A 15,242-nucleotide genomic window follows, 5' to 3' on the forward strand; every position below is an offset into this window, starting at 1 on the left:
ATTTATTTATGTATCACGGCCTCAGTTGCTTTAAACCAATCCCACCACGTTTTTTTCCTCTTTTTTCCAAGGTTAATCCTGCCCTCGGGAAGGGCCCTCTGGTCTGACGATGATTCGATTTGCTGTCTCATTATCGATTTGCTCTCTGGCTTTCATGTTGAAATAGATCAAGTTGCTGGCAGGCCCATTACTGCGAAGACCTCCAATCGCCTGCTTTCTGCTGCGGGCCTGTCAGTCAGGTGTCCCGGGAGGTCCCCCGAGGATGTTCGTACCAGCCTTTTTCATCCCCGCTTTTCCTGCCCCCAGCACAGCCCTGTCAGCCGTCAGGATCCAGGCGCACTGCGTCTCCCGGTACCTGCGGCCGCGTCTGCGGGCCGCACAGCCAGGCCTCAGAGAAGGCCACGCACCTGCTGCGGCTTCGGCCGTTCATTAGCATGGCTCCCTGCTCCTCAGGGGTCGCTGCCTTTGACATTGATGTGACGAGGTAGGGAAGCGAGGTGACGGAGCCCTCCTTCCCGTGTTCTCTCATGGGCGAGTCGTTCTCCGATCGCCAAACAGGAAGCTCTGTTTGCCCGATCCAGTTGTCACCCTGTGCGAGTTAATATGAATCGGGCTTAAGTCCCTTCTTGCGACCTCCCATCTCCTACTGTCTGGCTCAGGAAAAGGCCCACATCAGCCGTCCACTCACTCGTTAATAGCAAGCTTGGCAAGTACTTCTTCGCATCTTGAAATAGCCTCAAAATGGGCATTACAAAGTTGTTTCTTGCTATGGATCAGTGCTATCCTTTATGGCATATTTTCTTTCAGGAAATGTCAGCCATTCTGGTTTGCCGATGGTGTCAGATTTCTGTGCACTCCACACATGCGGGCGTGTTGGGCAGGAAAATGCTGCCATGTACACACCGCGCCCCCAGGTTGTTCGGGGGACAGGTTCGTCTTGGGGCTGCACGGGGCTGCTGAGGGGTCCGTGGTCCTCCAGTCCAGCCTTGACGCCTGTGAGGGCTGATCGGCCAGTCTTGTGCATCTTCCCCTCTGTCACTTGCTTATTGACAAGTAGTGTTCCCTGGGTTCTTGAGACAGCCTTAGTCTCCAGGAGTCAGGTCCCAGGGTGACCTTCCTTCTGACCTTGAGCATTCGCTCGCTGCCTTTCTCTCCACGTTTCACGTCGGAATCGTCAGGTCAGGGGGCATGAGGGGAAGAAGTCGGATTTCTCCAAGCTGTAGTTCCCGAAGTGGATACAAGTCTTTGATTTTCCTGTTACTCAGTCATTTTCTTTCTTTAAGTCTCTGACTGCTACATAGTAGTTTACGTCTGAGGCTGTTTTTAGTTTAGTCTTTTGAAGAATTCCATGCCAAAAAAGATTAGTTTGGCCAATATTTTTTAATGAATAAATATATTTCAAAAATCTGACAGATAAGTTATATTCCTTTGTGCTCAAATGAATGAAAAACAGCTACCTTCTTTCTTTGGTGGCTGTCGAGTACATTTTCTATAATTTGCTCACAGAACTGCTGAGATTTTGTGAACAGAAGGAAGAAGCCTGAGGAGACATTTTTAGATCTTCCACTACCTTTGTTTATGGTATGAAGGGTTTAAAAGGTAAATGTGATAGACTATGTTTAGTTTTAATAACTCGAAATCTTGGAAGACTTTAAAAAGCATTTTAAAAATAAAGAAGTGACTTATTTTAGAAGAGGGTACCTCCTGAACTTCGAAGGCGTGGCACTGGCTTGGGTGACTCCACGACTTGAATTAAAAAGCTGGATTACCTTCCCCCAGCCTGAGTCTAGAAAGTCTAGTAAAAGGAGTTTGGCAGCATTCTTATGACTCTATAATTTCAAAAACCTTTTAACATATGTCATCTTATTCGTTCCTCAAAATAATTCCATGTAGTGAGCTGAGCAAGTAATAGTAATGTTCCCATTTGAAAATCGACTTGCCATTGGGGCATAGTTGGTAAGTGTCAGAATCGGTATTCACATCTGTCTTTATTGTTTTCGCTTTTCATTATGAAAACTTTTCAATGTCGAATAATAGAATAATTTGGCAAATTCCCACATGTCTGTTATTTAAGTGGTGTAAGTAGTTGCTAGTAATTTGCATTCCCTATATTTGCTTCATCTTTTTTTTCCTGTAGTAGATTGTAATGCAAATCCCAGACATTTTGACTTTTACTTTTCAATATTAGTAACTACCTCTTTTCTTTAAAAAAGAACTTTTCTTAATAATGACAGTACTATTATCAAACTCAACAAAATGAGCGATAATTCCTTCACATCACCTAAACCCCTGTGTTATTCAGATTTCTCTGTTTGTTCTCAAAATTACTTTTAAAAAATCACGATCCCAAACAAGGGCCCTGCCTGGCATTAGTTGTCTCTTAAGTCACTTTTTGTCTAGAACGGCACCCCTGACCCCCACACACACACCTTTTTTTCATACCATTGGCTTGTTGGGGAGACCGAAAGGCAGGTCTTCAGATTTTTTATTTGATGTTCTTTCTCTCATGCTAAGCTGCCACAAATGTAAAATTTTAATGTTAACTAAAGAAAGAAAGAAAATAATAACTAGACAACTCTGTCTAACCTGTAAAAGTAAAAATAGAATTTTTTTTTTTTAATCTAAAGAAAGTTCCATGGGGCATTTTGTTGTAACTGTAGGGTCACTGAAACAGCTAATTTCATAGGCAACTTTAACGTCAACGCATCCAAAGTAACTATACTCTTGGGACTTTTATGTTCGTGGGACATTTTGAGGAAAGGTAGTTGCTCGTAACGAAGATGAACAAGTAAAGAAAGTCTAGTCTTTGGCAATGACGTGGGTTTAGCCTGGTTTTTCTTTTCACCCAATTAGAGAAGTGTGGGTTGTAAACCACACATTTTTTTCCAGTTTCCAGGGGTGGAGCTGCGTTCTTCCTGTTTGTCATTCAGTACTTGCTGAAGGATTTAGGGATAAAGCACAGGAATCTGCTGTGTGAAACTGCTTCCTAGCTTTTCCTGGTAGTGTGTAGTGTTCCGACTCCCTAAGGCATGGTTGAATTTCCAGAGTTTTCTTCGTTTTGCATAACTAGTTTATCTGAGTTCTTTCCTCAGAATACAGTAAGTGAAAGAAATGAAACAAAACTATAAAAATACTTATTAAAAGCTTCTCAGATTAAAAAATCAAATCACTTAACACATAAAACGATTAAATATTTTAGGCATTTCTAGGCATATAACTATACCTTGGAAAATACCGGACACACAAATAGTGTTCCATAAATGCTTGCCTAAATTATTATATTGAAATTCTTTCCGTAGTAAAAAATTATTTTATGGACAGCATTTAAATACCTGTAAAGAAGATTCTTCTGAAATCTATTGGTTAAAGTATATCCTCTAATCTACTAGTATAATTATGTTTTAACTATGTCCCTGTATCTCAAAGGCAGGGGTTTCTCCTTTGCCCCCTCCGGCCACGAAGGAATGACAGCGAGGAAAAGTGCTTATCCTTCCTGAGAAAGGAGTGTGTGTGTAACAGAATATCTCAGTCCTTTTCTTAAAATGAACCTTTTCCACCCTATTCGTTCTGCGCACGTATCTGGCATTAAGAAGATAATAGTGTGTGGCAGCTGTCCGCGGACCGTATGCCGTCATGCCAAATCGGTAGAGTCTCCTCTGTCAAGAACCTACGTTCTGACCCTGTTTTCATGTTTACCGCATATGCAGGAGCAGGCCTCATCCATCCGTCCGACCGCGCCCCATAACCCCACCGGGAGCAATGGCGTCAGTGGTTCAGGAAGCCCGAGGCTTCTCTTCGTTTCCCTTTGGAGGGGTCGGCGCTGTGGAGGGCATTGCCGCGAGAAGCCTCCGGTGGTTTTATTTCCAGGGTTATGGCCTCACGCTCCCCGTTTCGTTCTAGGTGGATCATCCACGCCATGGAGCACGAGCTGCGGATCCGCAGCGGGGACAAGCCAGCCACAGACTTATGTCAGCTGTCACCCAGTGAGGTCAAGCGGCTTCTGCTGGACGTTCTCCAGCCTCAGCAGAACGGAAGGTAAGCGGGGCCTTGGTCCCCTGCAGGACACTCTGCATTACCGACGTCATAACTTTGATATGTAGATGAAATAAGATATTAACAAGGTGCAGCGGGTCGTCTACGAGGTGGACAGCGTGCACAGAGATGCTCATGGAAATATCTGTCTTCGGTTGTGATTCTGTATTGATTTTAATTCTGTACATTTTCAGGTGTAGTTAATAACGTTTTTTGATTTTTATTTTTCTGTGTAGAACGTAGCACTTCATACCTCTTTGGCCAGTTCTCTTTCAGAGTCTTCATAGTACTCAACACCTGCTCCCAAAGTTTCGGCATGAAGGTTCCGCTTAGTCACGTTGCTTAAATCCTGTTTCGGGAAGTAGACTGTAACCTTCTTCAGGGCTGAACCTTTTCTTAGACTTCATTTGTGCTAGAGTTAGAGCAAAACAGAGACTTGTGGACTGCATCGAAATGAAGAATTTTTTTTAATAACAGAAAAGGCTATGATATAATTATTTAGGCTGCTCCTGTGTTTTTAAATGGAGCTGCTTTTGTGTATTGAAGTCATTCGATCACATGGTGAGATTTTTAACCTTGTAACTTAATAGAGAAAACCATGTTGCCTGTTAAATTTTGTAAAATCTAGGGGATTTTCTCCTTCCCCGCAAGCTCTGTTTTCACTATGAAATATTTAGCGATCTCCGTAACGCATGATGAAGTATGCATCATTGATGGATTTGGGCTTTTACTGCTGGCTGTTGGAACATTAATCCATATTGAAAGTCCCGCTTTCTGCCGGAACAAGCCTGCTTTTTGGCTCTGAGGCATCTCTCGCTCCTTTCGGTCCACAGGTCTTGGCTGGACCGGCGTCAGATCAACGGGTCTCTGAACAGAACCCCGGCCGGGTTCTACGACCGGGTGTGGCAGATCCTGGAGCGCACGCCCAATGGCCTCGTGGTGGCTGGGAGGCACCTGCCGCAGGTCAGCGCCTGCGTCGGGGGTTGTGGGGGGGGCCAGCGGTGGGGAACCCCCCCTCTGCGCTGCAAGCAGCCGCTCTGCCTATTCCACCCTCTCAGGGGGGTTAAAACAGAGGCGTCCAGAAACCCCGAGGGAGGAAGTACTGGAAAATAAGTGTGGTCAATAGGACTGGAAATGAGTCACATTTATTTTGCAACTTTAGTGTCCTTCTGTACAAAAGCCTTGCTTTACCAAATGGCTATTTTGCTTAAAAGTTGTATTTAATCAAAATTTATTATATTGTCATAATTCAGATGCTTCGAGGAAGCTTTCTCTGTTTGACGGGACCCCATGGCCCAAGTTTTTGCCAAACAAGCTGTCCTTTCTGTGTTCGCTTATTAGTGAATTAGGGTCTCCCTCCGCCACCAAGAGCGCTGGGCCAGTGCCGGGGGCCTCACACTCAGGAAGACACACATGCAGAGGGCAGAACCGGGTCAGGCCCCAGCCCCAAGGTGACCGAGTGAGCGGAGGTGGAGACCACTGCCTGGGGACTCACTCTAGATGTAACTGACCTTCGGTCGGAACGAGCCAGTGGCCCACCTTCAGGCGGCCTCCCAAGTTACGGAGACCGGCCTGCTTCTTCGATTTGGTTAGATTTTATTTAATCCTGGCATCTAAACCATTCCGCTTATCCACAAGCGTGAATAAGTAGGCGTTTTGGAAACGGGGTGCCGTATTCGTTTCCAGTGCGGGAATGCCAACCAAAGTATTTTTGATGGTCTTTATACAAGTGGACGATTCTTCCTCAGCCCGTACTTGTTTCGCTCGTATGCGTGTACATGGAGCATTTCCAGAAGCCCCGCAGGAGATGGGCCACGGGCTTTCTTGCCGTTTGGAGGAGGGGCCGTGGTCTGGGGTACAGGGCGGGCTTTTCACTGAAAACCCTCTTTAACCTTTCACGTTTTGAATGATGTGACTCTATTCCACATTCAAAAAGTGAATGCAAACTTTTAAAGCGTGTTCTCTTTGTCGTTCACAAACTGTCGAGTGGCTTTGGTTGCTGGGAGAGGTCTGCAGCCTTTCCCAGAGGCTCTGTGACTGTCGCATGGGGCAGCACCGTCCCGTGGGCGGAGGGCAGCCTCCGCTGTCTGAGTCCCGCCTGTCCTGCGAGGCTGCTGTCTGCACACAGGGACCGGGGCCACCCTTCGTCAGCGGCCCCCTCAGCCCCCGCTGACGCCTGCCAGGTTTTCACTGGCCTGACTCCCCGGCCACTCCCGTTTAGCGCCCTCTCCGTGCTGACGACAGCGGCACAGGGACGTGCGAGGTGTCCCTATGCGCCCGGCGCTTTTCTCCGTGCTCCTCCCCGGCGGTGGGGACTCTGTTCCCCTTAGTGACGCGTGAGGAAGCTGAGCACCGCCAGGCGGCTCCCCAGCGTCACACGCCTGGGAGGTAGCTGGCCCAGCGTGTGGCCCCTGGCGCTGTCGCCTCTGAGCCCTTTCTCCATGGCACCGCATCCCCGAAGCACTTCGCAGACAGCGGGAGGTCAGGCGGGCTCGCCGCGGGCGCGTGGTAACGAGGCTTTTCCAATGACATGTGTTAAAAGGAAATCGACGTGGAATCCTGAAAGCGTCTTCCATTCCTTCTGAGACCCATCAGCCCCACGCTAGACAGCTCGACGATTGTAATCCCTGTGTTCAGACACCGGGATTTATTTTCCCCAAATTAGGTGCTACCTGTAAACATTAACAATATGCTGGATCGCACCGAACCTAGAATACAACAGATGGGCCATACCGAATATAGGTCTGAGGCAGAACAGCTGTGCCGTCGCTGGATTGAGAGGGCACGTCCCTGCCGTCCCATGCTGGGTGGCGAGTAGGTACACGTGGTTCTGAGGCTCTGATGAGTCCACCGTAAATCGTCACTGAGGCGAAAGCAAATAAGTGTGACTCATCGTCTCTGCCTCTGTGGTCGTCATCCTGGGGACGCCCCCCGCCTTCCACCACACAGGCCGAACGGAGCCTCCCCTCCCGCCCGCGGGGCTGGCCACGTGCCCAGGTTTAGGTTCGAGTTTGAGTTTATTTTCTGCTTTCCGTTTTGCTTTGTGAAAAGCACGTAGAAGACTGTGCAGTCCTCTCGTTTGAAATGGAGTATGAAGGGTAGAGTAGATGAAATTCTTCTAGCTCTGCTTTTTCTGGGCCTGCTTGCCTTTTCTGCATGTCATGTCATCCTTGCTTATTTGTATGTCTTTTTATGCTGCGGCTCAGAAAGGACCTGCCACAGAAATGACGTGAATTCAATAGCAGGTGACTGACGCGCCACAGGCTGCAGCAAAGCATACCTCCTGGTGTCAGGGCCGAGAGCGACGCGTCTCTACCTGTCTCACTTTTTGGCTGTGCTTTTTTTGTCCTGAAGCGGTTGCTAACACGGTCCCTTTCCCCCGAAGACATTAACATAGTGACAATAACTACTAAAATCGGAGGTCCCGTTTATCACAGTCATCAGCCGGTCGGCTCCAGGAGATCGACGTATATAAACTCCGGTCATGGAGCCGAAGACGCTCTCTCAGATTTTATAGAAACTGAACAGATTATCGATTAGAAAATGAAACCCATCTCTGAAGCGGGAGCTGGAGGGTAACGGTGCAGCGTGCGATGTTGTGTCTTGCAGCAGCCGACCCTGTCCGACATGACCATGTACGAGATGAACTTCTCGCTGCTCGTCGAGGACATGCTGGGGAACATCGACCAGCCGAAGTACAGGCAGATCGTCGTGGAGGTTCGTATGCAGACGGCAGCTTCCCGCCTGCTCCCCGAAACGCACACAGAGAGATGCCCGAGTGGCTGGAGGTGTCACGCCCCTCACGGGCCCCTCCGCTGGTGCCGAGGGTGACGGCCATCCCGGACTCGGGCAGGGCACCCGGGGCGTTCACGCATCTCGGGTCCCTCGGGGGGTGGGGGTGGCTGTCTCTCTGCTTCAGCCACACGCTTGTCTCCCAACAGCGACTGAGTCGGCACCGCCGCGCGAGAGGAAGTCGCCCTCTCCCATTTGCTCTATTTTCAGTATTTCCTGTGACAGGAATAGCGCAGGACCATCCTAGGAAGCTTCGACAGTCCAGAAGGTCACAGACAAGGAAGCAAGACCGTTGCCCCACGCCCACTAGCAATAGGTCGCCACCGTAGACATGTTGAGGGACACCTTTCCCGACGTCTGTCAGTGAACGGAGGGGACGTGACTTTGCGCTGTGTCATCGCAGCTCTAGATACGTTAAGTGCTGAAACACATGCCCTCGCGCACGCGCGTGTGCACACGTGCTCTTTTGCCCTTTCAAAGCATCGTACCGAATACACGGAGAATCCTCCAAGTGCGTGGATTTATACATAGCTCATCTTCGCTTTGCCTCTCTCTCGGGGAGTATGTCCCTCAGACGTTGGCGTCCTGAAGGGCGGTGATGTGCCCTCTCAATATAGAAGCTCTCGGGAGTGCCGACCGGCTGTGCCACCCCCTGAAATCCAGCGTGACTGGAGCTACAGTCACTGCGGAGTGAGATTCAGCCTTGTCGCGATGTGCCAGGGTGCAGGCACGGTATAAGCCGATCCGTGCCAGAGCCTGTGGGAGCGAGGCAGAGCCTGGGGCAGGGAAAGATGGGGTCGTCAGAAGGGCGGATGCCTGCCTTGGGCTGTTAGTCTTTCGGTGCCTGGCATCTGGGACCTGCAGTGACAAGGAGGGCCTTCTTTTGACCAAAATGAGGTCATTCCCTTTGCAGAACCAGAGCGACAGTCTGTATTCTCCTGGCTTGAGCCTGGCCCCAGCGTCTCCCATCCCATGAGCCCTAGGTTCTCCTGAAAGTGTGCCCTGTGGCTCTTTCAGATTCTGTCTTGGGGGCATGTTGATGACGTGTGGTCAGGACGATTCCCACGCTGGGAGTTGTGAGGTCTTTTTCCTGTTCCTTGCACAGAGTAGAGGCCAAGATCATCCGTAGAATGTCTTTACCAAGCATTATATCCTCAGACACCATCTTTGCACGTAACAGCTGTCATCCAAGATGAGTGTCACTGCTTAGGGTAAACCTACGGGTCAGTGCAAGATCGGGCGCTGGGTAATCGAATGTGGTGCTCACAGGCCACACAAACTCATTTCATAAAGAGTTAAGTGTATTTTCGAAAACATAACAGTCCCCTGAAGAACTACTGTGACGTCACAGGTTTATACTCGTTTTGGGGTGCTGGGCTCTGAGCCGTTGATCATGAGCCTGAGTCCAGAGTCCCCAACCGAACTCACTCGCCTTCTCCAGCTTCATTGCCCGCCACCTCTTCCAAGGCCTCCTCTGCCCTGCGGAACGCTGTGTTTGGTGTCTTTCCAGCAAGGATTAGTGCTCAAAGGCAAGAAGAGTTCAGACGCCTTGGGTGCACAGGGCGCCACACTGCAGACAGGATTCAGAAAGTCACTTTTCTAAGTTACTACCTTCATTAAGTGACGAAAATACCTTTCTGGACAGCCACAGGGACATACAGAAAAGAAGGTTCAGTGTCCACATAGAGCTTCTGCCCCGCGTTTGCAAGACTAGGGGGAGTCCTCCCATGCAAGGCCCTAAAGCCTATCGTCACAGGGAGCGCACGGGGACACGAGGCGTGGCCGTCAGTCTGGGAGGGAATGGAAGGAACCGTGTCCACCCGCGTCACCTCCACGGTCCGCGTAACTGGCTTTCGATGTCTGTCTCTTCCAGTTGCTAATGGTCGTGTCCGTCGTGCTGGAGAGAAACCCAGAGCTAGAATTTCAGGACAAGGTCGATCTGGACAAACTGGTGAAAGCAGCATTTCATGAATTTCAAAAAGACGAGAGTCGACTGAAGGAGGCTGAAAAACAAGTAGGTAGAGGAAATAGCTTTTCGTAGGTTTTTTTGTTCCATTGTCTCGATTCTTCAAAATACCCCTAATTTCTTATCATTTAACTTATAAAACAGATTTACAGAGTGCAAAACGGAGTACTTGAGGGGCGGGGGAAGGGAGTCTGACTTACTCGAGGAATCGACGTTACTTTTTAGTGAAATTATGAGTCCATTCAACCATGAGGTGTTGACTGAAAAGAAATCTAGGAAGAGTTAAATTTCCTTCATATCGTTAGCAGTTAAAGTCTGTTTTGCTGGAAAGAAGCCGTAGATTCCAGGAGGCTGTAAAGTTCAAGTCTGGGGAGCGGGCCGCAGAGCGGGCTCCGTCGGTGGGCACAGTCCCTTCCAGGGTCTCTGTTTAATATTTTATGTTCATCCGTGAAGAGGTTCCCTAAATAAATAAAACTTACCAGCAAAGAGGACACTAAAAATATCTTTCCTGAGAAGCTGCCTCAAGAAAATGGAAGAAAAGCCCGAGAAGCTCATATTTTCCACGAGGAAATCGTTCTGTGAATTTCTTTCCCCCCCCTAGGCCGACACTGATTTTGCCTGTCAACTTTCCCAACCAAAACATCAAATGACTTGCTTGCCGTTTTCCTTCGCAGGATGACATGACTTCCTTCTACAACACTCCCCCGCTGGGAACACGGGGGACGTGCAGCTACCTGACCAAGGTCGTGATGAATTTGCTGCTGGAAGGCGAGGTCAAGCCGAACAGTGATGACCCGTGCCTGGTTAGCTAGTGAGGACAGTGTCAGCGGCTCCGCCGGGACGCGTTTTTTAAAAGTGTGTTACGTTTGGCGTCGAAGCTTACTCCAGGCGGCCACCAGTGGGTGGGCTGATCATGTTGGCGAGGCGGTCGTCTCGCCTTTGATAAAGTCACTGGGCGTCTTGCCTGCCGTCACCAATCTCATGGTACGGCATGCTTTTAATCAAGCAAGAAAAAGTTCTCGTGTTTATACCAACTACGGTAATAATGTTTACTGGATGATAGGAATAGTTTATGAGTTGAAAGTTCACCACTGCATGTTTAATGATCAAATATCTCATCAGAAGAAATCATGGCTTTTTGGACTAAATCCCCCGCCCCCTTACTGCCATTACAATGAATTTGCTGCATAGCAGTGCATGCTGGGAATGACAGATCGTGGAGAATGGTGAGCTGTTTTAGTGAGTGACATTGCCATGCCAGAACATATAATGTGCATCATAAAAGCAAAGTCAGCCAGCTGATATTTTGATTCTCAGAAACTGCACTATTGGTAATATTTTAGTATACAGAGCTATTGTACGATTTTTACCTTGTAAATGTGCTTATGGCTTTGTATTTGTGTTAACTGTAGGGATTGGACTAAAATATAGTAATAAATCTGATGAAACACTTATAATACTTGTATTACAAATCCCGATAATACCTGATCAAACATTTTCTTTGAGTTCTTACTAAAAATAGGACATGCGTAAGATTATTCAGAGGTATGGATGGTTAATCTAGTTTGTACTGGTAAAAACAAAATGTTACTAAATTAATGGATGCATCTGGGCACATGCTTCGTTCTCATGTTCACAATATTGAGCTTATTACTCCTGAATATTTTTATTTAATTGATCTAGAGATGGAACGGAAGAGAATCTTTAGTACTTACCATTACACATGATTTGCTACCAAAATTACCTAAGCAAACTTTAATAAAAATAGAAAGTAGATGAAACATTTAAATTTTATGAATTTATTTCCCGAATATTACAAACAGCCCCTTAGCGTTAGTCCTGGCCCCGAAGAGAGGTTTTCCTGACCAGTCTACGGAAAGTCAGACTTGTCCCATGAGCAAGCTCGGCCCATTTCACAGTCTAGAAAGCATCTAAGAAAGAAAGGACAAGTGGCTTCAGTACCTACCAAACTGGTATCAAATGAATGGATGCGTGAGCACCCCGAAAAAGCCGAGGGGCCGGGCAGCGCGTTTCCCCGACTTCGAGGTGCTCTGCCGGTGGCAGAACCCAGGACTCCGACGGAGCATCTGACCGTGCGGGGCATTATGCAGAGGCTGTGACAACGAAGACTTGATACATGTAGAGAGTTTCCGAAGAGATGACGATGAAGCTGGTCTCTAAAGCAAGTGTGAAAAAACGTGAGGCCCTCGCTGGGAGAGCCTTGAGGACTGACTCTTCGTAGCTGGGGAAACGGGAAACGAAGGGGAGAAACCTTGAAATAGTTAATATTCGCCGAAATCTGGAGGAAATGAAATTCAGAACCTGTTGTTTTGATGGATATGTGGGGATCGGTAAACCTTGCCGTTCCTCTCTCCAGAAACCAGTGTCTGTTTTCTAATTAGAAAAGCAAAACATAAGAATTAGAACCCAGAACTCATGAATTTTAGATGTCCCATCTTGGCCTACAGAGCCAAAATGTTTTAAGAGCTGTACTAGAGACCGACTGAAAATATTCACACTTTTATCCAGGCACGACGAGATTTAAATCTGATGTAAAGCTTCCTCGATCACAGTGGCAGAGGCACTGTGTAAGTTTATCGTACCGGCAGCATCTGTTGGAAGTTCCTGACTGAATATCAAATCCGACTACATTTCCAGAGCATCATTTTGAAAACCACGATGTTTTCCAGGTTTCCTTCCATTTCATGTAAGTCTGAAAAAGTCATATTTCAGTGTTTAAAAATTTGGAGGCTTGGAGCACCTCGATGTCACGTTCGCTATGGGATGACCTCGCAGTGCCTCATGGGTGCCAAATCGCACCCACGAAGTTCCTGCCCTGGAAATAAATTTTCTTTAGGAGATAGAACATCCTCCACCACACTCTCTGAGAGAAACGAAAGAGAAGAGGAGTTAATGAAAAAAGAAGAGACAAAGTAAGACGATACAATTAGAGAGAAAAATAGAGCTGAGGAAACACGTTTCACAAATGAGAAACGGCAAAGAGCAAAATGCACACGGCTGAAAACAAGCTGACGGGCAGGGAAAGCGTGAGGTGACGCAGTCAGTCGCTAGCTGAGCGTCAGCTGGATGCCGGACACTGTCCTGACGTGATGGTGGGAAGAGACGGATGCCCTCTCCTCCCGGAGCCTGCCGCTGTGTTTGGTCGTAAAATATTGGGGGACGTGGCGTCGCAAGTGCTGTGAAGCAAACCAGACGGTGGGCAAAGGGGGGCAAAGCTTAGTGGTTTCCCTGTGGGGTGGAAGGGCCTCTGACACGGTGACATCTGAGCGGAGAACTGATCACGGCGAACGCGGATCGAAAGACCAGAGAGGGGGACGGACGAAGCTGATGCGACGTGAGAGAGCGACGACTGGCACGGAGAAGTGAAAGTCCCAGGTATGATTCAGTTCCCCCTAAATAAGAACGAGGTCTGCGGGTAAAGAGAACACATTATGTTCCCGAAAAGTCTGAGCAACGCTGAAACATTTGGAGAAGCTCAGAGTAACCCGTCACCTCCTAGGGCTCACCTCGCCAGTTCAATGTCACCCGGGAAGTGTAACCTACGGTTCTTTTTCCTAACGGTTATAAAGGCAAACGGAGCATTCCTAATTGTGCAATAACTCGGGAATCCTAACCGTGAACTTTCTGAAAAGTAGTATTTGTCTAAAGCCAGTGAACCAGGAGAATCAATGTGAAGACGTGGTAATGGAGAAAACAATACATAAGGACTATTTATGAACAATGAATCCATTAACGTAAAATTAATAGTCACAACAATGCGACTTACAGTTAAGGAAAAGAACGTCACAATTTAAGGTACTGTATAACTCACGGACGGACGAAAATCCCAGAGCTCACTGACAAAACAGAAAGAAGCGTCGGTGAGCTAATTCCTTGTTTTTCACAGTGAGGAGTCAATGTTCACTTCATTTTTCAAAGTTAATAAATCAAGAAATAAATGTGGTAAAGCTTACCATTTAAAATACAAAAGTAACTTTATATTTCCAGGGGTGTGTGTGTGTGTGCGGGGGGTGGGAGGGAGGACAGGGTTCAGAAAATTGACCATATAGCACAAAATTAAAAAAAAGAAAGAAAAAACGATAAAAATGCATCTCCAGACCCCTTATAACTGCAACTAATATCAGACAACATTCAACTAAAGATGAAAAAAACAACAACAACTTTAAATCCAGAATGAAAGCGGCCTAAATCTACGTACCAAACGAAGCGAAATAGCATCATGGCAGAAATTGCCAGCCATCCATCAAAATCTCTTCTCCGTTTCCACGGCGACAGAATCCGAGCTGGCCACGTGGCTGCTCACATGCGCTGCGTTCTCTCCTCCAGCTAGTGTGGCCTCGGGACTTCTGTGGAACAGTCTCCGCTGGGCCGTGAGCAGATGTAGTGAGTGCCATTCTAGGCCTGGCCCAAAAAGCCCCCCGTTTGTCCCTTCCTGCTCTTCCCCCGTTCCTGTGAGCTGGGATGACAGTGAGCCCCCAGCCATGTGTTGAAGATGGCCAGCTGCTTCGGTCTCCCCTCTAACCGTGGAGCAGTCTCTACACGCCCCACCCTGCTTACTAAAACCCCCATCGCTGACTAGTGAGCCCACGTATAATCGGGAAACAGGACTATCGCAGTTATTCAGATGGAAAGAAAGCAGGATACAGAATTATTTAACCAGATAAAAAGAGGGAAACAAAGTCCGCATGCGTGAGCCATTATGTTTGTTCTGACCATTGAATCAGAGTGAGGATTCAAGGTCCAGTGCAAATATCAAGACCCGCAAAGCCAGTGCCTGAACTTGCGGGGAGAAACCAGGATATAACACAGTAACTTACCTGCGACAAGTGCAATCTACAAACATACGTAATGGTAGCAAAGGACTAACACAGTCACTAACGTCTAAACGTTCAATTCCAGGGTCAAACACCCGAGACGACACCGTCTAGTTCCCCCGAGACATTCCGAAGCTGACCACGTCTGGGTCGCCACAGACAGCCTCCAGGGATTTCAGAATTAGACATAGTAGAGACTGCATCCTCTTATGTCAAGCAAAAGAGAACAAAACACTACAGCTTAGTAACCAAAGAGAAAAGAAAAAAAGCCAACCTCTTAGAAAATTTTGGAATTCTTTTCTAAATCGAAACCCAAACCGAAGCTTCCAAATGCCTACTTTATAATCAGATTACTACATCTAAGATGGCCGAAGCCATATTCAGATCAGAAATCAATAGAACTGAACAAGATAATGAAAGATGAATTAAATACTCATCGTTAAGAACATTTCAAATTGCAACAAAGTAAGTTAGAAAGCATTGTAAAAAAATGAAACTAATTCAAAAGCAGAAAAGCAACAAATCCAAGAGCTGGTTTTTTGAAGAAAACGGGTAGCTATAATGAGTTCGCCTAATTGAGTGATGAAGGGGGCTGATAACAGCTCACCTTTACCGAG

General features: G+C 47.4%; 1 protein-coding gene across 2 annotated transcripts in view; it reads left to right on the forward strand.

Moving 5' to 3' along the window:
* Window positions 1-11,573, forward strand: part of PHKB (phosphorylase kinase regulatory subunit beta) — a 112,025-nt gene extending 100,452 nt beyond the window's left edge. For both annotated transcript variants that reach the window (XM_039880800.1, XM_039880801.1), the window contains 5 exons: window positions 3,901-4,035; window positions 4,866-4,995; window positions 7,642-7,749; window positions 9,698-9,838; window positions 10,465-11,573. In XM_039880800.1, coding sequence (XP_039736734.1) covers window positions 3,901-4,035; window positions 4,866-4,995; window positions 7,642-7,749; window positions 9,698-9,838; window positions 10,465-10,602 — 652 coding nt within the window. In that variant the 3' untranslated portion in view covers window positions 10,603-11,573. The remainder of the gene's footprint in view (window positions 1-3,900; window positions 4,036-4,865; window positions 4,996-7,641; window positions 7,750-9,697; window positions 9,839-10,464) is intronic.
* The last annotated feature ends 3,669 nt before the right edge of the window (window positions 11,574-15,242 follow it).

This window comes from Pteropus medius, unplaced genomic scaffold (assembly GCF_902729225.1).
Source record: "Pteropus medius unplaced genomic scaffold, Ma_sr-lr_union100, whole genome shotgun sequence".
Classification (NCBI taxonomy): domain Eukaryota; kingdom Metazoa; phylum Chordata; class Mammalia; order Chiroptera; family Pteropodidae; genus Pteropus; species Pteropus medius.